Genomic DNA, 25,107 nt, shown 5'->3' with positions numbered 1-25,107 from the left:
TTTATCGCGCTCATTGATCAAACCCCAAAAGAAAGAGTGAACAGAAAAAACAACTACAGTACTGTTGGAAATCCTATTTAGCTGACATGAGAAATGTACTGGCTAAAACAACAATGTTCTTTTATTGTGTTTACACTACGGTGACCAGATGTCCTGAATTTACAAGCCACATCTCATCCTGGTAAAGTTACATAACGTCATTATTATCCTTAGTTTTAGTTTGATTGCTCACAAAAATTCTCATATGAAGGCTCAGAATGTAGTGCAATTTGTTGTATGCAAATCTTTAATGGAGATTTAATGGAGACGCTGCTAAACTTCTCCTCTGGTGTTCCACAGAAGAAGAAAAAAAGCCATTCAGGTTTGAAAAGACATAAGGGAGAGTATATGATTGCAGTTTCAATTTTAGGGTGAACTATTCCTTTCAAGTTAATAAGAGTGGGTGGACTAGTTCTTTGACCTGTTAACAGAACAGTACGTACTACATCTGCTGTTTCCTCCTCTGAATCTGAAGAGGTAAAAAAACATCTGCCGTGCATGTTATGCACAACAACATTTTAGTTTGAAGAAATATATGCACAACTTTTATTGGCTGCCATTTGACAGATTAATTTCAACCATCTTAAACCTTCTAACTCTATGCTCACTTTTAGAAATCTGTCTGTTGATTCTAATGTACAAGCAGCTGACAGATGACAAGATTAAGGCACTAATTAAGCACCGAAATGCTGATCTACACAATTATTATTAGCTGTTTTCTAATTGTGTTGTTTTGCATTTTCACTTTCAGTGTGAACTCTTTTTCAGGGTATGTTTACACAACAACAATGTACTAAAAATAGTAAAGTTCTTCCTTTGCGTTTTTCCATACAGACGACAACCAGACTATCCCTGATCACACTGATTCGTGGAAACGACTAAAAAGCTTTATTATGCATGCTAGGCCAGTAGTTGGCAGTAGTTTTCAGGCCCCAAAAACACTGTTGTCGTGTAAATGAACGTCTAAAACGCATATAATGTTTTCCATTTTTAGTTCAATGGAATCAGAATCACAGTTTTAATCTAAAACAAATAAAATGCATGATTTTTAGAAAATTATTAATCAGTCTATGGCATAGTCACAAGAAAACTAATACCAGATTACTATCCTAAAACACTAGATTATTGCTTTTACACAGTCTTTGCAAGCACATTTATGTTGCTTCTGTACATTCAAAATTCAGTCCAACATTGGCTCATTTTCCTGATACAGTATAACACATGCTTATATTTTAAATGCTGCCATCTGGCAGATTAATTTCAACTAACCATAAACTTTCTAACAGCATGCTGACTTTTAGAAATCTGTGTTGTATTTCAATTGTCTAATTGTTTTGCACTAAAAAGTAGCGTTAGTTCACATGATTTGAATTTGAATGTGCACTTCTCAATTCTGACCTGTCCTGGATTTTTATCATGGTCATCTGGACACTCCTAGTCTAACCCAAATATTTGAACCTACCACACTTCTGCCTACCTTTAAAACAGAGACTATTTATAGTTATAAAGTCATCCAGCCTGTTTTTACAGGTTTACTCTGTTCAACTGTATTCAGCACAAATGCATTCTGGTAAATAGAAAAAGACAGATGTGTGACGAGGTGAATGAACAGCTTTTTTAAAGTCGCCATGACATCAAAATTGAAAATTCTTTTTTTTTTATAATATTGCAGTTTTTATTATAAATGATTTAGCAGTGCACTTTTTAAAAAGAAAATCATGTTCTTGGTTATCTTTAAAGGGGTGGTTGAATATGATTTCACTTTTCTAACTTTAGTTAGTGTGTAATGTTACTGTTTGAGCATTAACAACACCTGCAAAGTTACGACGCTCAAAGTTTAAAGCAAAGGGAGATCTTTTATTTTAAAGAAATTGCTTTTTAAGGACTACAACAAACGGCTGGTAATGACTACACGACATTCCTCCCGGGTTAGTGACATCACTAACCCTAAAATTTACATAAACCCGCCCCTGGGAACGCAATTTATAGATTATCAAGACAGAATATGCTAATCAATGACTAGAAGATAACTAAACATAAGCTACATAAATTCACTAACTAACCATTCAGAAATGTCTACATGTTGTCACTTCTTCTTGAGTCTCTCCATCTTTCTGACTTTGTTTGAACATAAAAGGCTAAATGTTTTTGAAATTTTCAGTGCATGTCTGTGTGAGGTAAAAGAACACAAGCTCTTGAAGCTCCACCCACTGTGCCGGGAGCAGCAGCTCATTTGCATTTAAAGGAACAGACACAAAATGGTGCGTTTTTGCTCACCCTCAAAAAGTGACAACTTTAACATGCTATATAAAAATATCTGTGGGGTATTTTGAGCTAAAACTTAATATACACACTCTGAGGACATCAAAGACTTATCTTACATCTAGTGAAAAGGGCATTATACCACCCCTTTAATCAAAATAACTTCCCCTCCCTCTTGGAGGACGACCTGTCACAACTGTTCATTTTGTCAGCATTTTTTTATTTAGCCTTAGTTTATGTTTATGACAACAATGTACTAAAAACTGAAACTATTTTCCTTTCCTTTGCAACAACATTGTCAAAATGATTCCTGTTCACACGGATCTGAAAATGACTAAAAACGCTGTATTATGCTGACAGACCAGTAGTTGGCGATGTCACTTTTGTAAAGAAAAACTATGCGCCTATAGACTGAACACATAATACGCATGCACATGAGATCACTGTTTTCACAAATTCACGTTTTTGTAGTTTACACAGAGACGATATCACACTTTGAAACCTGTTTTCAAAATTGTGCATTTTGAGGCCCCCAAACACCATTGTCATGTAAAATGACATATAATTTATCAGAATTATTGCACTTTTTTCTTTGCCATTTCTCTCTGATATGTGTCAAACAGGGAAGACTGTCGCAACTTCTGTTTCATGACAACTTTAAATCAATCTTAAAATAATAAAAGTAACAGTTATTGTAGCTCTGAAGTTAAAATTGCCATTATTTACTCACACTGATGTTGTTTCAAAGCAGTAGCCTATGATGTCAAAGCACCAATGTTTAACCCTAAATAATGTTCAGTTTAGTGGAACTCAGATAAACTTAAAATTCATGTCGTTCATAACGTCTTTAGGCATTATAAATATGATAGTAATATAGCAATGCATTTATACACACCGGAGGATGGGAATCATCAACTCAAGATTAAATCCTTTCTGTTATCAACCAAACCAGCAGTTAAAAACAACTACCTGTCCAACCTGGGTGATTCTTGACAAATGTCTACATTCTTGACATGTCTAAAGAGTTTATTGAGAGATGTGCTGACAGTTCTTTAATTCAATCAGTTGGCTCAGACACGAGGCCAAGAGACGATCAATAGCCGCTGCTTCATTTTGACGATCGATTTCTTTCAACACACATCACAAATTACGTGGACCCGGACACAGAGGAAGAGTAATCAAGCCATGTGACGTCCTTGACAGAGGACAGATGATGTTATTGACACAATGGATTAAAGATGTGCATCAGAATGAGCATAAATGCGTCAATGACTGTCCTAGTTTGAATGCAATTTTAAATGTGTTGATTCTAGTGCACAGCTGACAGAAGACAAGATTAACGCACTGATTAACCACTGCAAAAGTTTAGTTTAGTTTTCAACATTGATAATAATAAGAAATGTTTACTGAGCAGCAAATCAGCATATTAGAATGTTTTCTAAGGATCATGTGACACTGAAGACTGGAGTAATGATGCTGAAAATTCAGCTTTGCATCACAGGAATAAATAACATATCGAAAGAAAACCCCCCATTAAAATAGAAAACCGTTCATTTCAACTGTAATATTTAACAATATTATGGTTGTTACTGTATATCTGATCAAATAAATGCTGCCTTGGTGAGCATTCTTTAAAAATAGCATAAAATTCATTAAAAAACATCTTACCAACGACATGCAGATACAGACAGACTCTCAACACTTCCACAAACATTAAATCAGCTGATTAAGCAGTTTATGGCGGCACTTTGGGGTCAAACTGCGTGCAAATTAATTACCATTTGGATTGTAAATGTGATCCACCCCCATCTTATTTAAATTAGATTTCACGAATAATCAGGTTTGTACAAGCTGGTGATAGAGATGGCCTACTCCTGGTAACCATTATAAAATTTACTACTGTTATTAAAGTACGGTTCCTTGTACACCTTTCTGAAGTTTTATTTTAGGTTGTGATGTCCTTAAGAATATATATATTTGCGGTATAAGTACCAAAAACCATCCCAATATATTTTTAAAGCTCCTTTCTCAGGAGCTCTGCTAAGAACAGGTCGATTTTAGCCTGTCTAATTAATATTCATGAGCCTCTCTTCTGATTGGCCTGTTGAGTGTTGCACGGCCAGGCCTCCCTATATGGTAGTTTCATAGCCCCTAGACCTCTGTTATCATGAAAAAAGCCAGGAAATTTCAGTTTTGACAATATGGGACCTTTAAAGAAAATATGCAATGCAGTAAGACAGGAGAAAATGCAGGCCTTATATTATCACCACTAAAACAAAACAGTATAAAGCTTTAAGGTCACAATGTTTCATCATGCCCTTCAACAGATCACCATAATAATCTGCCTTTCAATGCAGTGACAGCACATCCTCTGAGGCCAGATATGAAAGAATAGAAAATCCCTTTCAATATAAATCAGTAGTTGGACGTGCCCATAAGAGATATCACAGTTCAAATTAGGCCACATTCAAACTCAATACAAAAAAAATACAACAAGTATTCAAATTCAAATGCTATAGGACACTTGAACCGACGCATTCCCGCTCGGCTGGAATGTAAGCTGTTTTTGTGTTGATGCTGTTGTGTCAATGTGACACTGTTGTGTTTGCTTGAAAGAATACAACGATCCAAGACAGCAGAAAACGGTTCATGCAAATAAAATAACTATGCTCAAGCTCAATAATGTACAAAGTGCACTATGTAGATGCTTCTTTAAAACTGTACTTTGCCACGGTACAACAAGCTACACACAATTTAAAGTAAACAGTGGTCACGTAAATCATGTAAACAAATAATTGCTAGCCACACTGAAGTTGTGTAGGGATGTCACAGAGAGGAAATTCTTACATTGGTACATGAACTTTGCGTTCTCTCGCTAAGAACAAGTTTTGAAAGCTAAAGTAAAGTTTCTTGGGGGAACGCAAAACTTTTGCAAGTGAATGCAAAAGCATTGAAATATAATTTTCCTCCCATCTTAAGGGGCTTCGTAGAGTCACCACTTACTGTTAGCTCCTCCCCTAAACAGACATAGAAATAGCATTGGATCAAGTTTGACCGTTCGAAAAGGTAAAGTTCTGCAGAAAACTTCTACTTCCTTTGTATGCAGGGAGCATCTGCTTAATATCCAACAGCACAGTGGCGCTGAAAAATTTTGATATTCCTGGAAATGCGGTCACTTTGTTATAAAGCCTTGAGGTTTGCCAAAATATCTCAGTAATTCAGACCTCTTACAGGTTATATCGCAGATTTGAAGTGTTGTACTGAATGTGTAAGTGATTCATGGCGCTCAAGTGGACTATCTCAACATGTCTGCTGATTGTACACTGCTCATGAAACCAGCGTGAGACGTCGTTCCTCTCCGAGGTCAAAACGGAGCAGTGATTCATGTTATGAGCTAATAAAGCTTAGACATGCTCCAGTTACCACCACTGACCTCCTGATCATAATAAATGCCTCTAATTATTCCCATTAGAATCAGATATTGCTTATAAATGAAAAAGCAGGATCTGTTGCAGAGATGGGTCAAGTTTGAGAATAGGGTGTCTGGAAAAGGATCAGTAGACTGTTGGGGTTTTTTTTCAATGAATGATATGAGAGTAGCTGGAATGGGTATATCACTTTCATAATGTTGAGTCTTTTATTAAAGAATCTGAGACTTGTTCATTTGTTATGAATAATCGTCTTTGGATTTGTGGCCATTAAATTTTTAACTGAAAGAGAAAACAATCAAATGAGATGAAGCACCTTTCATTTGTATTTAATTAAATTGAATTACCAACAATTAGGCATTACCAGAATGAGCATTTAGTCTGGGGTCAGGAAGTCTCTTATGCTCAACAAAGGCTGTACTTATTTGATCAGAAATACAGTAAAAACAGTAATATTACAAAATATTATTACAAATTAAAAGAAGTATTTAATACATTTTAAAATGTAATTTATTGCTGTGATGCAAAGCTGAATTTTCAGCATCATTGCTCCAGTCTTCAGTGTCACATGATCCTTCAGAAATCATACTAATATGCTGATTTGCTGCTCAAGAAATATTACTTAGTATCAATGTTGTGATACTTAATTTTTTTGTGGAAATGGTGAAACATGTTTTTCAGTATTTTTGATGAAAAGAGAGTTCAAAAGAGCAGCATTTATTGTCTTTAAAGTAATTTATAAAAAAAATATATGTAAAAACAGTACATACTGCCATATCGTTAGTATGACATAAAATTGCTCATACTGTAAATGAAGATTTTAGTTATGCCAGTACCACCTCTACAGAGATACATTATTGTGCAGAAGTGAGTTCTATTTGCCAGTGTGAAAGAAAAAGTGAATCTCTCCTCACCGGGTTCTGCGGTCTGAGGTCTTGGTGCAGGTGTGCTGAGGAGGAACATTTCTCCACTTCTTGGCTTCCACCACCATGGCCTCAGCATCCACCAAACCAAAGCCATACAGATGACTGACTAGTAGCCAAACACACAAATACAACAACACACATACACATTATTAACCAGGTAATACTAGGGAATATATCTTGAATTAAGTTTAATTTTCTTACTACTAGCACACAGATTTTTCTTGATTTAATCAAATTTAACAAAATTTTGTGTGATTTCTGCTTACACAATAATATACACACACACATACATACACAGTAAACATACACAATATATATAGAAAGAAAATGATTGAAAAAATGTTTTTTTTTGCTGTGCAAATCCCTCTCATGCATTCAAACACATGGTTTGATGTTCTATTCCACAAAAATAATGAAGTACTAAGAATTCCATTAAATGACTATGCATTGGGACATACAGTACAGCATGTCTTATGCTTGTGTCAAAACCATCTAAAATCAAACTGATCATGAGTCCACTTTATTACTCGATTGTGGCTAATAAAATAAATGATACTACACACCACACATTCACATTTGAAATAGTAAAAATACAGAATATAAATTTCTGAGGCTTTTACCTTTATGTCCGGCAGCATTGGTTTTCCAGTCACTAGCTTTAAGGTGAGCCTGTCTCGACGTCTTTACAAGGAGATGCTGGACATCTCTCCATGTTATCAGAGGACTGAAAAATAAATTGTTAAAGAAAAGAGAGAACTTTTTAAGACTTTTGAGTTTTATTTCTTTATTGAAAATGTCCTCTGTAGAAATACAGCTATTTCATTTTATTTGAAAATTTAGTTTTGCTTTCCATCTGTGAGGCTCTGTTTGTAGGGGCTTTTGGGACACTCTTTCAGTTTATTAATAATAATAATTAATTTGTTACATTTATATAGCTCTTTTCTGGGTACTCAAAGCACTTTACATAGAAGGGGGGGAATCTATGCATCCATGCAGAAGGTAACAAATGCATTCAAGACAAGACTTAAAAACGAGAAGACTTTCACTATTTCTCACATCCTGAGGATGCAAGTTCCATGAATACTCATCACTGAAAGAGCAGGATGAAGTCGATTAATATTATGTATGTGAAAATATGCAGATTGTTATTTGAAGCTCATATAAACAGTGTCACTCAAAGTAGTCAAATATGACATCCAAACTTTTAACCTATTTAGACAGACACTGGAAAATGATCAATACATGAGTCTTTATATGAGTCTCTGCTCCTGCTAGAAGACGAAAATGTTGGCAAGATCCAGGCCTTTGATTATCGCCTTTTGATTGTCAGTATCTGGTTCTCTTTCATCATCTCATGTTCGAGATCCACCTATGGGAAGGGCATCCATACCTGACCTCTGCAGAAGCATCCAATTGCACCAAGTCTGGCAAGACAGACAGCAGCGCGCAGCCAATGCCCGGTAAGGCCCCACCCCTTACCTGCGGGCATGAGAAGCCTGCATGCGCTGCTGTTCTCCAGTTTACAGTTTGGTTGGATTTACGCTACTCACCTTACGTGTCTGCAGGAGGAAAAATCGCCAGATCGCCTCAACATTGAGTAGCCGGCTCCACAGAGCGCCATCGGAAAGGGACATTTAGGGACTCAAAGAGACTCATTGACGGGAAAGTGCTGGGACCCCCTCCCGGTCCGAGGAAACAACTCTTCCCTGTCCTCCCAGCATGCGCGAAGCACATGAGGCACAACTGGAGCGGCCCGCTCAATTTCAAACACGGTCTTGCGGCTCTCAGCATGGGTGATCCCCCACTATCGAGCCATCGATCGCCAGGCACCTCAACCCAGTCCAGGGCCGGCTGCTCGCTCCCCCGAAGCCGGTCTTGCCTAACAAGATGGACCGTTTTTCTGCCTCTGTGCACCAGGCTGCTTATAGATCCTCGGCCTTGGCTGTCAGGACTATGAATGTCTCCTCCCTCCTCTCCGCTTACCAGGCAGAGATTTTGGATGACTTAGGCCATCAGCTGGACAAGGGATCCCCCTCACCCGCACTGTGGAAGGAGATCATTACTATTAATGACCTCGTCCTCCATAATGCTTTTTCAGGCCGTCCAAACCTGCGGGCGCTCCATGCCGCTTTCTGTGGTGGGAGAGCGCGCGCTCTGGCTGAACCTGTCGGGCCTCACTGACAGTGAGAAGAGGCGCACCGGGGGCCCCGCCGTCACATTGATGCAGCAACGATGTGACGACAAGAAAAAGACAAGGCATTCAAGTTATGCCTTCCCAGGAAGGTGGCCCCACGCCAGATGCCCCCTGCACGTTTGCCTAACCCCCCTGTCTCGGGACGTAACTTCCATCAGGGCAAGGAAAGGCCCCGCAACAAACCCCCGCCACGACAGAGCAACCCACCCTCTGCTAAGCCCTTTGGGAAACCGAATTATAGTTACCCTGATAATGCAGGGCTATAGGCTGCAGTTTGTAATTAAACCCCTGCATTTCGACTGCATTCTCTCTTCACACACGGAGGAGAGCGCCGCTCACGTTCTGAAAGAAGAAATCTCCTCCCTTCTGTTCTCGGTTCTCTCCGCCCCATTTTGGACCTGAACATTTTGGAGTGTTGAACAAACATTTGAGGAAATACAATTTCAGAATGTTAACTCATGGCTCGCTCGCCCGTGCCATAAAACTGACTGATTCAAATCGGTCGATCTGAAGGATGCTTTTTTCCACATAAGCATTTATCCGCCACACAGGAAGTTTCTTCGTTTCGCCCATCAAGGCATATGTTACGAATTCGCGGTCCTCTTATTAAGCCCAAGGACTCTCTGTCTATGTGCGGAAGCAGGCTTAACTTAATGCATTTTAACATACATAGACGATTGGCTTATAATAGCCGAATCGAAGGAGAAAGTGTTGCAGGACACCTGCTGTGTGCTTGCGCACATCACATCTCTCGGGTTCAGGGTGAATGTGAACAAAAGCAATTTTACACACAGCCAGAGTGTGATCTTCCTGGGCTTGGAGCTGAACTCAGTCTCCATGCGAGCGCGTCTCTCTCAAGAGCGCGTTCTCTCGTTCGCGTTCGCCTGTTGCAGTTCAGAGAGGGGGCGAAAGTGCAATTTTGAACTTGCCTCAGGCTGCAGAGAGCGTTCATGAAATGGGTTTTGTCATTACATTTCAGCCCGTTATGCAATCTTTGCCGCTCTGTAACAGTGACGCGCATCTGCACGGCAGCTCTGCGCCACTGGAAGAGCGCGGACTTTTACGCACAGGGAACCCCTCTGGGGACGATTATGTTGCGGAAAGTTGTGACGACAGATGTGTCCTTAACAGGCCACCCAGGAGGGCAGAACGGTGAACGGTTTGTGGCTGAGCAAACTACGTTCAGCGCACATAAATTATTTAGAGCTTCTGACCATTTGGAAAGCTCTGAATTATTTTCTGCCTCGCCTGCAGGGACATCATGTGCTCGTACGCTGCGACAATGCCACAGCTGTGGCATATATCAACCGCCAAGGCAGCGTGCGCTCGTCGAAACTTCACGCTCTAGCTTACAACCTTTTGGTGTGGAACAGGCGATTTTTCCTGTTGTTACACGTGACTTTCTGAACAGAGGTGTGGACCTTCTATCAAGGGGGAACCCACTCTATGGAGATTGGCGCCTCCACCCTCTGATAGTGGGTATGATATGGATGAGATTCAGACAGGCAACCGTAGATGTAGTCGCCTCGTGCGAAAACACCCATTGTTCTATATTCTTCTCGCTAAAGGACGTGAACGCACCCCTCGGGGTGGACGCACTGGCCCACCCATGGCCCAGAGTGCTGCTATATGCTTTTCCTCCCCTGTGCCTGATAATTCCCACACTGGCCAGGGTGAGAGAGGTGCCTGTCTAATAATTCTGATAGCACCCAGGTGGCCCAAAGCACCGTGGCTGGTGAAGATAATGTCTGTGTGCCCCCCACACAGACCTGTTGTCTCAAGCGAACGGGGAGATTTATCACCCACATCCGGACAGGGTGGGTCTCTGGGCCTGGCCCATGAGAGGACGAACTTAAGCGCACTAGGGCTTCCCCTGCGTGTGGTTGCTACTATACAGAATGCCAGGGCCGTTTCTACGCGGTCCTTATATGGCTGTAAGTGGCAAATGTTCGAAGGGTGGTGTGATGGGTGTGGACTCACATCATATCAGTGCGCAGTTCCTGATATTTTGTGTTTTATTCAAGACCTTATGGATAAGGGCAGGTCTTTTCCACGATTAAGGTCTACCTGGCAGTGATTTCTTCTTGTCATGTGGGTTTTGAGGGCTCAACGGTTGGGCAGCATCCTCTAATCCACAGATTTATGAAGGGTGCCCATCGCTCTTTGTCAGTCATCAGAAGAACGGTCCATGAATGGGACCTATCCATGGTGCTGGAGGCTCTGTCTCAATTTCCTTTTGAGCCCCTGGGAAATATTTCCCTAAAGCTGCTGTCTTTCAAGACAGCTTTGCTCTTGGCCTTGGCATCAGCTAAACGTGTAAGTGAGCTACATGCACTCTCGGCCCATTCCCCGTGCACTAAATTCTCTCTTGGTGGAGATAAGGTTTTCCTTAAGCCTAATCCGGCCTTTCATGCCAAAATGCTTCCCTGCGTTCACATCGGAGGTGTTGGAGCTGTCCACTTTTCACCCTCCTCCTTTTTCCTCTGCGGAGGATCAAAGGCTGAATGCCCTGTGTCCTGTCCGTGCCTTACAGACATATTTGGCTGGGACCAGTGCTTTCCGGAAGAGTGACCAGCTCTTTATTTCATGGGCACCCCCTCGCAAGGGGAATCCCATATCTAAGCAACGCCTCTCACATTGGCTTGTGGACGCTTTAATTTTGGCGTAAGAATCGAAGGGAGTGCAGCCCCCAGGGGACATCAGAGCTCATTCCACTAGGGCCTTAGCCGCCTCGTGGGCTCTGTTCAGGGGAGTATCGCTGCAGGACATTTGCTCTGCCTCCAGCTGGGCTTCTCCCCATACGTTTGTGCATTACTACCGGCTGGATGTCACCAGAACCTCGGTAGCACATTCGGTTTTAGGGATGGGAGTTGTCTTAACCCTTCCTTCTCTTGTGTGTGCCACACACGTTTCATGTCCTGCCTGTACATAACAGTTATGTGTGTGCGTCAGAATGGCGAGTTCTCTGAAACATCGAGTGGAGAGACCCACCAGCTTTGCCCCGCTTACCGCATGAGAAGCGAATATACTTACTGGAGAACAGCAGCGCATGTAGGCTTCTTATGCCCGCAGGTACGGATGCCCTTCCCATAAGTGGATCTCTCCACTCGATGTTTCAGAAAATCGGCGTTACGACAGTAACCTATTGTTTTCTGCACCAGACTAAATCCGCCTTGTGAATGTATAACATACCATCACATTCAGATAATAAAAGAAAAATACTGCAATTTTTTTGGGTGTAACTTTTTTGATTGGTTGGGACAGACTTCTGGACTTCATAAAACTTCTCAACATGCAGACGGCCCTGGTAAGTTCAAGACAGTAAGATCACAAAATATTCCGAACGTTTTGTTTTACTTCACTCTAACAGATAAAAAAAAGAGTGCGTGAATAAGAGTGAATTTCAAAAGAGCAATAAACCTTCAAATTTCTTTATTTTAATAAAACCACTGCATGGTTGCTAGGTAGTTGACAGGGGTTTCTGGGTGGTTTCTAGGCTGTTGTTAGGCAGTTGCTAGGACGTAATAATATTAATAGTAATATATTTGTCTACAAATTTAATTTGAGGCATGTAAGAAGAACCCTTTAGCAGGGCTCCACACTAACTTATTTTACTAGGAGCGCTGTAACCCCTGACTGAAATTCTTAGGAGCGCAATCAGAAAATTTAGGGGCACACCTTAAATCACCTTGCAATGCAATTATTCAAATTTCCCCAAATTTTATGTGCTTTTGCCTTTATTTCCATTTAATGTAGCTTTACTTTACATTTACTTCAATTTTGGTAATTTTAATATTTCAACACACATTTATTTTATTTCAGTTAGTTGCTAATGCAACATTTCTAATTTTCATTTGTGTTTAAGTTTTTATCTACAAGTTTTACTTAATTTTATTCTAGCTTTATTTCAAATAATTTTTTTATAGTTTTAGGTAACAATAACAGCATTCAGCATGACTTAATGAAATACATTGTTAAAATTGAAAATATATTTAATTGAAATGTCAAAATATATTACAAAATATATATATATCAGTGGCGATTTCTTTAAGACTGCAAGGGAAGCTCGGCTTCCCTTATAATGTCAAAAAATGAATGGTCAAATATTTACTATTGTATTAACATTTTATTGACTAAAATGCGTCAGAAAACGTTCGTCTCAAAGACGAGTTCGTTCAGAATCCGCTACATACAGCAGGTCGGCTGACTCGATTTCCTTCTCATACATTCCCGTAGCGACACAGACAGTGCATTTCCCTGTTGAAGCCCAGCTTCCATTGACTTCAATGGGGCTGCTTCAAACAGTTTTTTTTCAGCGCTTCAAAACTAGACGGTCATTGGATAAATGCTGCGATTATGTCCCGCCCATGGAAGCTCAGCTTCTCTGGGGGTGAACGGGGAGTGGGCTGGCCTGGACTCCGGGCTTCCGCGTGATGATTGGAGGGTCTGACGAAAGGCTGCGTCTCCTTTTGATTGACAGTGATTTCATACAATAAAAAGTCGCTGATGTTGAAGCTGTTCGAGCTCAGTCCCATCGCGGATTTTTCAAAGACAAACTGCTGCAACCTATTTCTTGGTATTTGCTTGTCGAAATTGCTAGCCAATTTTTATAATACATTTCACACAATTATACATTTATACCTTTATTATATTATTACTTATTATATTTTTATATTATTATTATTAGTAATAATTCAAAAATAATTATTAAAATAATTTTAAAAATATCTTATTATTAGTAGCATTATTATTATACTTTATTATATTATTATTTATACCTTTATTATATTATTATATTCATTTTTCACAGAGCATTTTCTTGAAAAGGAACGTAGAATTTACATAAATAAATGAATCATTTTTATGATGTAGGCCGAAAATGAGCTTCCCCTCTTTGAAAGCCCAGCAGCCGCCACTGATATATATATATATATATATATATATATATATATACATATACAGTGCTATGCATACGTTTAGACACCCATGCTAAAGTTGACTAAAAAGAGGAATAAAAAATCCTCTTTTGGAAATTGAACTTAATGCCTTCATTTAAAAAATTTGGAAAAATCCAACCTTTAAGGACACCAATTTTCTTTGTGAATGAATAATGTATCGTAAATAAATAAATGCTCTTCCTTGAAATACAGGGTGCATAAGTCTGGACACCCCTATGTTAAATTCCCATAGAGGTAGGCAGATTTTTATTTTTAAAGGCCAGTTACTTCATGGATCCAGGATACTATGCATCCTGATAAAGTTCCCTTGGCCTTTGGAATTAAAATAGCCCCACATCATCATATAGCCTTCACCATACCTAGAGATTGGCATGGAGTACTTTCCATAAGATCATCTCTCAATGCAAATCAAACCAGCTATTAGGCTAACTGAAATAAAACCAGACTTATATATATATAAATTACTCTTTAGTTTTTAACTGCAATAACTAATACTACTAACTTTATGTAAAGCATTATGAATTATGATACTGCATGGTTCTTTGGTTCAGACTGCTTTCTCGCCTCAACCGAACTGCTCCAGAGTTCTTATTTTATTCAGACTGATTGTTTTGGTGCGGTTCCGAGTGCAATTGCAATGTTCATATATGCCTAAACTAACCAAACTAAGAGGAAAACTGTTCCAGGTTCTGAAACAAATGCTCCAAACGAGCCAGCAGTGAAAATGCAATAAGTGATGACAGAATTGTCATTTTTGGGTGAACCATCCCTTTAAACCAATAACTGAAAGTTAGTTAAAACATTGAAATTTAAAGAAGCAGTGCAGCTTTCTACAACTGTATGGAAACCTCACTTTGCCTCCAGAGTGAGAGCGACGACACCTGCCACCATCGGTGCAGACACTGAGGTGCCTGTGTGGCCATCGGTACACCTCTGCCGCAGGTCTGTGGTCACCTGGTACCAGAAACACATGAATACAGAGAGTTAACAACTTCAGTTTAGTGGACGTACACGAGTCTGAAAACGAAAACAGAGAACATTTTTTCAAACATGTATGGCAGGTCTTCTAGATTTGTGTGCAGCCACTTCTTTCGTTAAAAGACACTTAATTGTATTTTTAGAGCTGCTTTATAGCAGAATTTCAATTAGTCTCATATTTGATGAAGTTTGCATCATTGATTCTGTTATTTCCCTGTTTATTAATGTAAGGCTGCTTTGAAAAAATCTGTATTGTATTAAGTGCTATAGAAAAAAGGATGACTTTACTTGACTAGAGGGAAATGATGCAGGCGTCAGGTCCTACATTCAGATGAAACATTGTCTGAAAGAATGCTCTTTCATGACAGTGATGGGACAAGTGGTTTTCTGCAAAGTGCTCTGTAAATATTCCGTCGCTGTGGTTTTCTGGGAATCAGCGGGTCAGCTCTAGTAGCTGCTCTAGTAGCCCACAGGCAGAGTGAGCGAGCGCTCGAATGTGTCTTCAATCAAACATAAGCTTGATTACACTGGCGTTTCTCAAAAGAACGAACATGGGGTCAGTGCCACTGACATTGTGCCGAGGAAGATGCCGAGATAGAAGACAAATACTCTCGTCCAATATGTGTGCATGTGTTGAGTCACTTGAGTGGCATATGTTCATGTTAAAAAACAGCAGTCAGGAAACAAACATGCCAGTAATAGACTTTTACATTTTTCTGAAGATGTTTTTAAGTGAATGCATTTGCAAGTGAATGCATTTGGCTTTATTACAGTACATAAGACAATTTGATAAAAATTGTAAAAAAAAGTTTAGTTCACAATCATAAGAATAAGACTAAGTTGCATAGCAGGTTAAAAACATTTAATGACAGAAATAAAAAAGATTTTTGATGCAAAGTAAAAAATCAAGGCAAGACTGTGTCTTTAAATTTTGAAAAGTGAATTTAAAGTGGTCATGACAAGAGAAATCAAATTTGCCTTGATCTTTTGACATAAGCGGTCTTTGTCCCTTTAAAACATCCTGCAAGTTTCATAGCTTAAAAAGTCCTCCTCATTGTTGTCTCGATTGGGTGGATGTAACAAGCTTACGACAATGGATATACTTAAAATAGTCTTTATTGTAGATTTAAACAAGCAGAGAGAAACTGAATAGCAAAACAACTTCAACATAGACGTCAGACACTCACAACAAACAATACAAGACAAGGAACAAACTCAAACTGAGGGCTTAAATACAGAGGGCAAATAAAGGAGCTGATGAGTTCATTAACGAGAGACCGGTGAACTAGATAAACCAATGAAACACATGAGAAAACTGGGTCAAAGGAAAACAGGCAAACAGAAACTGAATTCAGTGAAAACAGAGACCAAATAGATTAGAACATAACCCCCCCTCCCGGAAGGCGCAATCTCGCGTTAAAAAAAAGGGCAGGCTAGGTAGTCTCCAGGACGGTACTGGTAGTACAAGAGGCCAGGGAGGCGCTGGCAGTTCAGGGAGCAAGGCAGGATTGGCTTCCGTGGCCTTGACCCGGGAGCTTGGCTCGGCCACTATGGCCGTGGATGTATAGTCCCCTGAGCTATGGGATTGTGAACCGGATTGTGAATTCTGCACTAAAGGTTTACTTAAGAAAACTACACGTAGGAGTAATAATAATAGTGATGCTTGCTTTATCAACACCACTAAAAAACAATAAGAGTATTTTCCGGTGTAGACGCGGTGTAAACAAAATTAGTATGCGAGGAAAGATAAAAAATGTGTATGCATGTGTAAATGAGCTCTTAAGCCCACAACTACTAACCAAATACCAAAAGAAAAGCAAAACCCATAGTAGTCATTCTTAAGGATAATGTTATAATCTGCACTGCTGGAAGAGAAAGATAAATAGAGGGGAAAAAAAACGCTAGTTTTCTTCATCCTCTTGATATCTCCCTGCGGTTTTCCATGCGGATGGGAGCCAGACCAAACATATAGCCCCAGTCTTTTTTCCAAGCGTCTCATTTAATCAATAGATATTTGTGGAAAGAGCCAAACAACAAGAGCTCAGCTGTATTAGCAGAATAAGCAACAGAATCTAGGACAGCTGATCTATAGAAGATGTCTGAGTTTTGGCAGATCACCATTAAACACCATATAAACCTGCATTCCTATACTGGTCCAGTCAAAAGATGATAGATCTGTCCTTCAATGTTGGGATTTCTCACCCATTTTATCATCCACAAGACAAAAAAAACACCTGATTTCATAGAAATGGAACAGCACGTCCATTTTATTAATGTTCATTGCATAACTGGTCAGATGTTTAATACTTAGGGTTAGAAGGTGATGAGGAGGAATGAAAGGAGAATGTGTCGCAGAAATAATTGAGATGAATTGTAGGACATAATATGTGGCATCAAGAGAGCAAATGACCTAATAAAACCGAGAACATACGAGGCCGAAAGTAAGACGAGGACAAAAGGTTGAGTAGATGACAGATGGAGAAGACAAATGGAGTACACGCTACAAGATACATGCTTAAAGGGGTCATATAATGGAACACAAGATTTCCTTTGCTCTTTTGAAACAGAACAACTTCATCTACTCTGTAGTGCATCGCAACCGGTTTTGCTTCAGGAAACAAGGATCACAAAAGAGAACCAAAAGTGATTATTGTACAAAAGTAAACAAAGGTCCTAAATTAGGAGTTGGAATGTTTTGTTTCATTAATTACCATGAGATGCATTCAACAATTTGCAAAATAGTAACATTTTAGATTTTTAAACGTCTCTTTAATTTTGATGGGTAAGTCAATAATTAAGACTAGTTAAGTCAATAAATGTAATACTTTTATTCAGCAAGGATGCATTAAAAATGACAATCAAGACTTTTGCACTGTTACTAAAAAATTCTATTGCAAATAAATGCTGTTCATCTGAACTTTATATTTGTCAAAGAATCCTGAAAAAAATTTATCATGGTCCCTACAAAAAAACTGTTTTCAACATTGATAATAATAAGAAATGTTTCTTGAGCAGCAAATCAGCATATCAGAATGATTTCTGAAGGATCATGTGGCACTGAAGAGTAATAATGCTGAAAATTCAGCTATGCATCACAGGAATAAAAATTCATTTGAAAATCTATTAAACATAGAAAACAGTTCTTTTAAATTGTCATAATATTTAACAGTATCAGTGTTTTTACTGTATTTTCGATTAAATAAATGCAGCCTTGATTAGCATAAAAACACTGAAAAATCTTACCAACCCCAAAACTTTTAAACTGTACAAGCGTCAGAGAAAGGTCAACCTTATTGAAGAACTAAAATACTAAATGTTTTAAAAAAAATTAAGATGTTTTTAATCAATGGATAACATATTGATTGACATTTTTAGTGGACTTCAGGAATGAACTTTCTGTGGTCTAACAGATGTCTGTGTGAGTGACACTCACATTCGTGGAAACATGGACGAGTTACTTAACTATTTTGCGGTCGTAGAACTCTCCGCTGCTGTATGTGGTGGCGAGGGTGGAGGAGCAGACCTCCAGATACCAGGGCTTGTTGCCGTTTTCCGTACTGCTGCTGACGGAGATGGTGTAGATGCTGTTGGTGTAGCCGTCGCAAGAGCAGTGATCGCCCTGCCGGCCTCCGTTACCAGACGCCCAAACAAAGATGGAGCCGAGACCCTTACGGCCCTGCAGAGACATGAAAACATATGAATAAGGACATACAATAGACTTTTTATTTATTTATTCTTTTTCAAAAACTACACTGCCAAGTTGTGAACAACTTGACAAGATTAACAACTATTTATTTCTACAAACTTTACAAATATTAATTCAATCTAAATGTTGTGGTTTTGATTTAGTCTTCATTTAACAACCCTGACAATGACAGTTACTCATTGAGAAATCCCTCTTGTTTGTGTGTGTGAGAATGGGACAACAACCTTTTTAATTCCCAGTTCAAAGGCTTGTTTGGCCAGAGGCCCTGGTCCATCCACGGTCTTCCCGTCATCGTCGGGGCCCCAGCTGGCACTGTAAATGTCGATGTAGTCTGGCCTTATTCCCAGAGACTTGGCCTCCACCACATCAGTCACGTCTCCATCAAGCATTCGAACACCTTAGAGAAAAAGTTTGTCCAAAAACCTACAAATTCAGTCATTGTATAATCACCTCAATGTCGTTCCAAACCTGCATTATTTTCTTTTCTCTGTGAAACTTTAGATGCAACAAAAATGGATGTTGACTTATCCTACCAAGCTCTGAAATGCATAATGAAAGAGTCCTACAACTAGCCCAGTTGATTTGTGCACTGTAAACCATGCCATTTTGTGGTCTAAATGCGAGACCCAATTGTGTTTGGCATCAATGACTTCAAACATAGTGCAACGCTTTTTTTATTTTCTACTTTACCTATGAATTTCATAACAATATTATACAAAGAGGAAAAGCAAAGCAGAACAAAAGACAAAATCAACTGGAAACAAAAAACTAAATCAAACCAAAAAGAGTGACCTAACAGAGTAATGAAAGAGAACAGTCTGTATGATAAAATAAAGAGAACTTAGTACTGCAACTTAAATGAAAATCAGAAAAGTTGCCTTGGCAACTAACTGAAGTATATACACGTTTTTAAGCTTAAATTTTTCATCTAATATTTATATTTTATTTTATTTCAGCTTTATCTTAATGACTGAAAACCATGTTTAATAGTTTTAGTTAACAACTCTGCATCTACACTCACCTAAAGGATTATTAGGAACACCATACTAATACTGTGTTTGACCCCCTTTCGCCTTCAGAACTGCCTTAATTGTACGTGGCATTGATTCAACAAGGTGCTGAAAGCATTCTTTAGAAATGTTGGCCCATATTGATAGGATAGCATCTTGCAGTTGATGGAGATTTGTGGGATGCACATCCAGGGCACGAAGCTCCCGTTCCACCACATCCCAAAGATGCTCTATTGGGTTGAGATCTGGTGACTGTGGGGGCCATTTAAGTACAGTGAACTCATTGTCATGTTCAAGAAACCAATTTGAAATGATTCGAGCTTTGTGACATGGTGCATTATCCTGCTGGAAGTAGCCATCAGAGGATGGGTACATGGTGGTCATAAAGGGATGGACATGGTCAGAAACAATGCTCAGGTAGGCCGTGGCATTTAAACGATGCCCAACTGGCACTAAGGGGCCTAAAATGTGCCAAGAAAACATCCCCCACACCATTACACCACCACCACCAGCCTGCACAGTGGTAACAAGGCATGATGGATCCATGTTCTCATTCTGTTTACGCCAAATTCTGACTCTACCATCTGAATGTCTCAACAGAAATCGAGACTCATCAGACCAGGCAACATTTTTCCAGTCTTCAACTGTCCAATTTTGGTGAGCTCGTGCAAATTGTAGCCTCTTTTTCCTATTTGTAGTGGAGATGAGTGGTACCCGGTGGGGTCTTCTGCTGTTGTAGCCCATCCGCCTCAAGGTTGTGCGTGTTGTGGCTTCACAAATGCTTTGCTGCATACTTACGGTTGTACGGTTGTAATGAGTGGTTATTTCAGTCAAAGTTGCTCTTCTATCAGCTTGAATCAGTTGGCCCATTCTCCTCTGACCTCTAGCATCAACAAGGCATTTTCGCCCACAGGACTGCCGCATACTGGATGTTTTTCCCTTTTCACACCATTCTTTGTAAACCCTAGAAATGGTTGTGCGTGAAAATCCCAGTAACTGAGCAGATTGTGAAATACTCAGACCGGCCCGTCTGGCACCAACAACCATGCCACGCTCAAAATTGCTTAAATCACCTTTCTTTCCCATTCTGACATTCAGTTTGGAGTTCAGGAGATTGTCTTGACCAGGACCACACCCCTAAATGCATTGAAGCAACTGCCATGTGATTGGTTGTTTAGATAATCATTAATGAGAAATTTAACAGGTGTTCCTAATAATACTTTAGGTGAGTGTAGAAGATGAATTTAAAAAAAAAAAAATTACACACAAAAAAAATTTCAGTAACAATTAAGGCAAGATACTAAAAACATTTACTTAATGTATTTAAGCCACTAGATTTTGGAAAAAAATACATAAATACAATGTGTTTAAAACTCTGCTGTTGAATTTCCGACAAAAATAACAACATGACGAACGTGCAAATGGAAAACTCACACACAAACTCACAGAGGCACATTATCATATGCCATATGGTCAATGATGCACACAAATGTGCAAAAATTGCAATTAAAATCTATTGTACGCAGCTGCAATGAGATGTTCCCAAACGCCTCGATAATCTGCAGTCTTTCTCCTCATTCTGATACTGAACTACAGCTTAAATTCCTTTTCTTGCTCTTTATTTTGAAAGAAATCCTTGGTATTTTTGCATAACTTTACAAAAATTATATTATCTAAGCAAGTAATTTAGCAGTGCTTTGATCAAGTGCACAATGGTAAAAGTTGGGGTTCACAACTTCAACCTTTCAGCAACCAGCCAAGATATTTGATGGACAACTGAAATGAGGAGGCAGAGGCAGAATTAATCAGCTTAATTAGCTTAATTCAAGAAGTCAATAAGCAAGGTTCCTTCCATAATATATTAAAAAAATACGTGTGTGTGACTAGAGAGACTAGAAAAGAGCCTGACTGTATAGTGTGAGAATGTGTGTGCATGAGCGTTATTATTTCTAACACCATATGCGCAATATGCTGTTCCTTCCTTGAAACACCTCTACAGGGAAAAACATGGGGTTCAACACTTCTGTATCATTCCTCTCACTTCTGACAAGCTGCATTACACCTCAAATTGACTCCTCCACTTCCAAAACAGCACAGAGAAAAACACTTTTCAGAACCGCAGAGCAGAAAAACGAATCATTTCTACATTTCTAATTATGGTTAAAGGACATGAAGTTGTACATAGCAGCCAAGGCGAGGCCGAATAGATTAGAAATGTCATTAGAAGGCGATGAAGTCATTGGCTTGAATCTGACACGTATTAGCTTTGGCAGCGTTTCAGTGATTAAGCAAGGAAAAAAAGTCAACTGCTGAGCCAAAAGACCTAAAGCACATCTTTCATTGCGCTAATCTGTCTTTATCTGGCTTGGAAAAATGGCCAACTCTTTTCAAACATCACTTCACTATTGTTAAGAGGAATATTTTGCGCACAGGACTTAACAATTGAGATATTTTACAATATGCGCAGCCAACATTTGGATGAGGAACAATTAATACACCACTAATAACCACAAACTGGACAGATGATTGACTTGTTCCAAACAAGTCAATCATCTGTCCACTTTGTGGTTATTAGTGGTGTATTATCATGCATAACCTGTCCTGCAAGGTCTGTGCTACAAACAAGAACAATTCGTCAAATCATGTCGTTTATTGAGGACATGGGTCTTCAACATTTTTACATGGCAGAGGACAAATTAGGCAAAATTGGCATTCCAGTCACCAAACACTATTCCATTCAAGTACAAAATATACACTAGGCTTGCAGCTTACTGTTATTTTGGTAATCATTTAATATTCTGGCAATTGATTATTTTTTCAATTAATTGGATAAAAAAAAAATTCTGCATTTCAGCGAAACATAAAATTGTTGAAAGACAGTAAATTAAGAGAGAAGAAGTATTGACTGCTGAATTATTGACTTTAACTGGCATCTAATGAATTGAGGACAAATCGTCCTTCAACAGTCCAATGCTCTAATGCTTAGAGAACAACAATACAGATCTAAAATTAGTTATGAATAGGATTTTATCACCAGCTAAACAAACACCCAGAATATCTTATCTGTTGTAGAACTAAAGAGCCCCTATTTAAAGAGCCCCATTTAAAGGATCCTCATTTTGTTTTGGAGGTCCCCTAAAATAGGTTTCCATGCATCCAAGGTAAAAAAACACAACAAAAACAAATTTCTCAAAATAAACATTGAAGCATTAGCTCTTTTCTCATAGTGTCTGAAACGGTTTGATAAAGGATTCGTTCTCTCAAAAACCCTTCTTTCCGAGAGCCTACTCTACTCTGATTGGTCAGATGGCCCAGTCTGATGTGATTGGTCTACCGCTTACAGCATGTCTCGGAAACAAAATGCCATTTTTTACCGTATCTATTCGAGCCAGAATTCTCTTCCTTTGGAAGTGCATGCATTGTAGATTTGCTTTCACAGCGCAGTAAACAGCTTCTTCTCAACGTTTGACAACACAAACCAAACTCTTCCAGGTCTCAGCTTCAACTACAATGTCTGAGGGTGGGTTAAAGTAGACGTTGTTTGCGGGCAGCCAATGAAGGTCACAGCCTGGCATTATGCAAATGTGTTACAAACCTAGATTAAGTAAGACTGGAATTACTGATGATTCGTTTAAGGCAGTTAAGAATCAGTTTAAAAACTCCATATATTGTGCACTTTGAACTGTGAAACTTTGCAGATCTCTTACATTCACAAACAGCTATATTACACACTACATGAAAGGTAATATCTGAAAACGCATAATAGGGGGACTTTAAATATTACTGAAGTGGGTCCACAAACAGTGTGGATTATGACATGGATCTTTGGTTTTACAGAGTTTCAGAAACCCTGGCGTAAAAGTCAAAATTCACAATTTTCTTTCGAATTGCTGTCATAGACTCCAATGCCAACGAGTAAAACTAATGAAAATGAATGAATACAATAGGAGCTTCACACGCTCGCTTGGCTCCTAAAGAGATTGTATATGCAGCCCTATCCTGTACTCACAGTTGCATCGCTAAACTTTATGCATTTGGCACAGAGCGCAACTGGAACAACACAGGCCCGAACCCCGCCAAGTCCGAGCAAAGGATGCGTTTGTAGGCATTGCCACCTGCGAGTACAATAATGAAATATTTGCGTCTTTCAGCGCAGCTGCAGCCCAAAACAAAACTGCCCCAGATGGCTGATGGCATATCATGAAATCCACTTTTTGATTAAAACTGATCGCCCTTTTCATAGGATTAATTGCTTACGAGCGCATGAATGTCGAGCGGTTTGCCGTCCACTAAATTAATGAACTCTCTGAACAGAGGCGAACAGGAGCATGGGCGTCTTGCCGATTTAATCCTGTGCACACATGCAGAATAATCCTGTCTTATCTGCTCTGACTGCGTCTAAAACCTGTTGCTTGATCAGGGTTTAGCCACTTGCGGCAACTGGTCAGTTTTGCCAATCAATCCATGTGTGTGTTGAGTGTCGGCTGCGGCGGGTCTGTAACTAAAATAGCATCTGGCATTTATTAGAAAATAAGGAGAGCAGGGAAGTAAACAGACAGTTTTTCGAGAGATGCATACCTCCTATGCGGGCGTTGTAGGCTATGCCTACAATGCAATGCGAGTTGTTGGCTACAGCAGCAACTTCACCTGCACATCGCGTCCCATGCCTGGAAAGAAAAAGAAATGCAATCAAAAATCAATTAAAAAAATTGAAATATGTTATTGTGAGTTTGATCAGAACTGTAACGATGTCAGTCTTGCTTCCCCATTATCTCCTCAATGTATTCTGTCCTCTCCACACTGCTAATTAAAACTGTAAAGAGGGAAACCATTTTGTATAAAAAAGCTGGATTGAGAATTACACACTAAAACACTGGCTCTGATTTAAGCCCTAGTGATTTGCCTCATTGTCTACAGCCTAAGCTACACTGTAATTGTAATTTTAACTGTAACAAAACTGTAAAAATGCAACGGTAAAAACCTGTTAAAAACTGTAATACATTTAACCTTACATTTTATAATTTCAGCTGCCAGTTTTATTCTGTAAAATGATGGGTTTTTTTTTACATTGTATCATTTAAATGTTTGGGGTCGGTAAGAATTTTATAGTTTTTCTTAATCACTTTGGCACATTTTTCGAAACAGTCTTAACATTCTCTAAACTGTTTGCTGGAACTTTAAACTCTATTGCATGTCTGCAAAATGTAGTAACTCACCCAAAACATTTAATTCATGCTTCAAAACCTAGTTATTGTGTCATTAAATGTAAACCAAAAAAAAAAAATGTCATCACGTGAGCCACACTGGTCAAATGTTTTTTCAATATGGAAATATTTGTTATATACAAACTTTTTTGTTGACACTGACTGCTTTCTATACTACACGAGAATGTCAGTTTTGTCTAGATGAATGCTCTTGTGCATCATCCTGAGCTTTTTATTAGGTAAAATTTACTGGGAAAAGTCAATACTGTATAAAAATAAATTTAATATTTTTATTCAAATAGTACATTTATTTTGTAGAAATGTCTTCCTCCTAACACCACCAACACCAGACGTTTACATAACTTACATAACCTATTGCTCTTCCAACTGTGAATTTTTAGT

The 25,107-nt window shown here is 39.0% G+C and overlaps 1 protein-coding gene across 5 annotated transcripts in view; it reads right to left on the bottom strand.

Annotated features, from left to right (window-relative positions):
- Positions 1-25,107, bottom strand: part of pcsk6 (proprotein convertase subtilisin/kexin type 6) — an 81,083-nt gene that overhangs the window by 37,683 nt on the left and 18,293 nt on the right. For all 5 annotated transcript variants that reach the window (XM_081359253.1, XM_081359251.1, XM_081359252.1 and 2 more), the window contains exons 6-11: positions 24,080-24,168; positions 18,716-18,888; positions 18,249-18,461; positions 14,661-14,761; positions 7,276-7,379; positions 6,644-6,761 (exon numbers count right to left, since the gene is read on the bottom strand). In XM_081359253.1, the coding sequence (XP_081215379.1) occupies positions 6,644-6,761; positions 7,276-7,379; positions 14,661-14,761; positions 18,249-18,461; positions 18,716-18,888; positions 24,080-24,168 (798 nt within the window). The remainder of the gene's footprint in view (positions 1-6,643; positions 6,762-7,275; positions 7,380-14,660; positions 14,762-18,248; positions 18,462-18,715; positions 18,889-24,079; positions 24,169-25,107) is intronic.

This window comes from Scardinius erythrophthalmus (assembly GCF_964197995.2).
Source record: "Scardinius erythrophthalmus genome assembly, chromosome: 2".
NCBI classification, from domain to species: Eukaryota; Metazoa; Chordata; class Actinopteri; order Cypriniformes; family Leuciscidae; genus Scardinius; species Scardinius erythrophthalmus.
The sequence above is the reverse complement of the archived record's forward strand: the minus strand, read 5'-3'. Positions and strand labels throughout refer to the sequence as shown.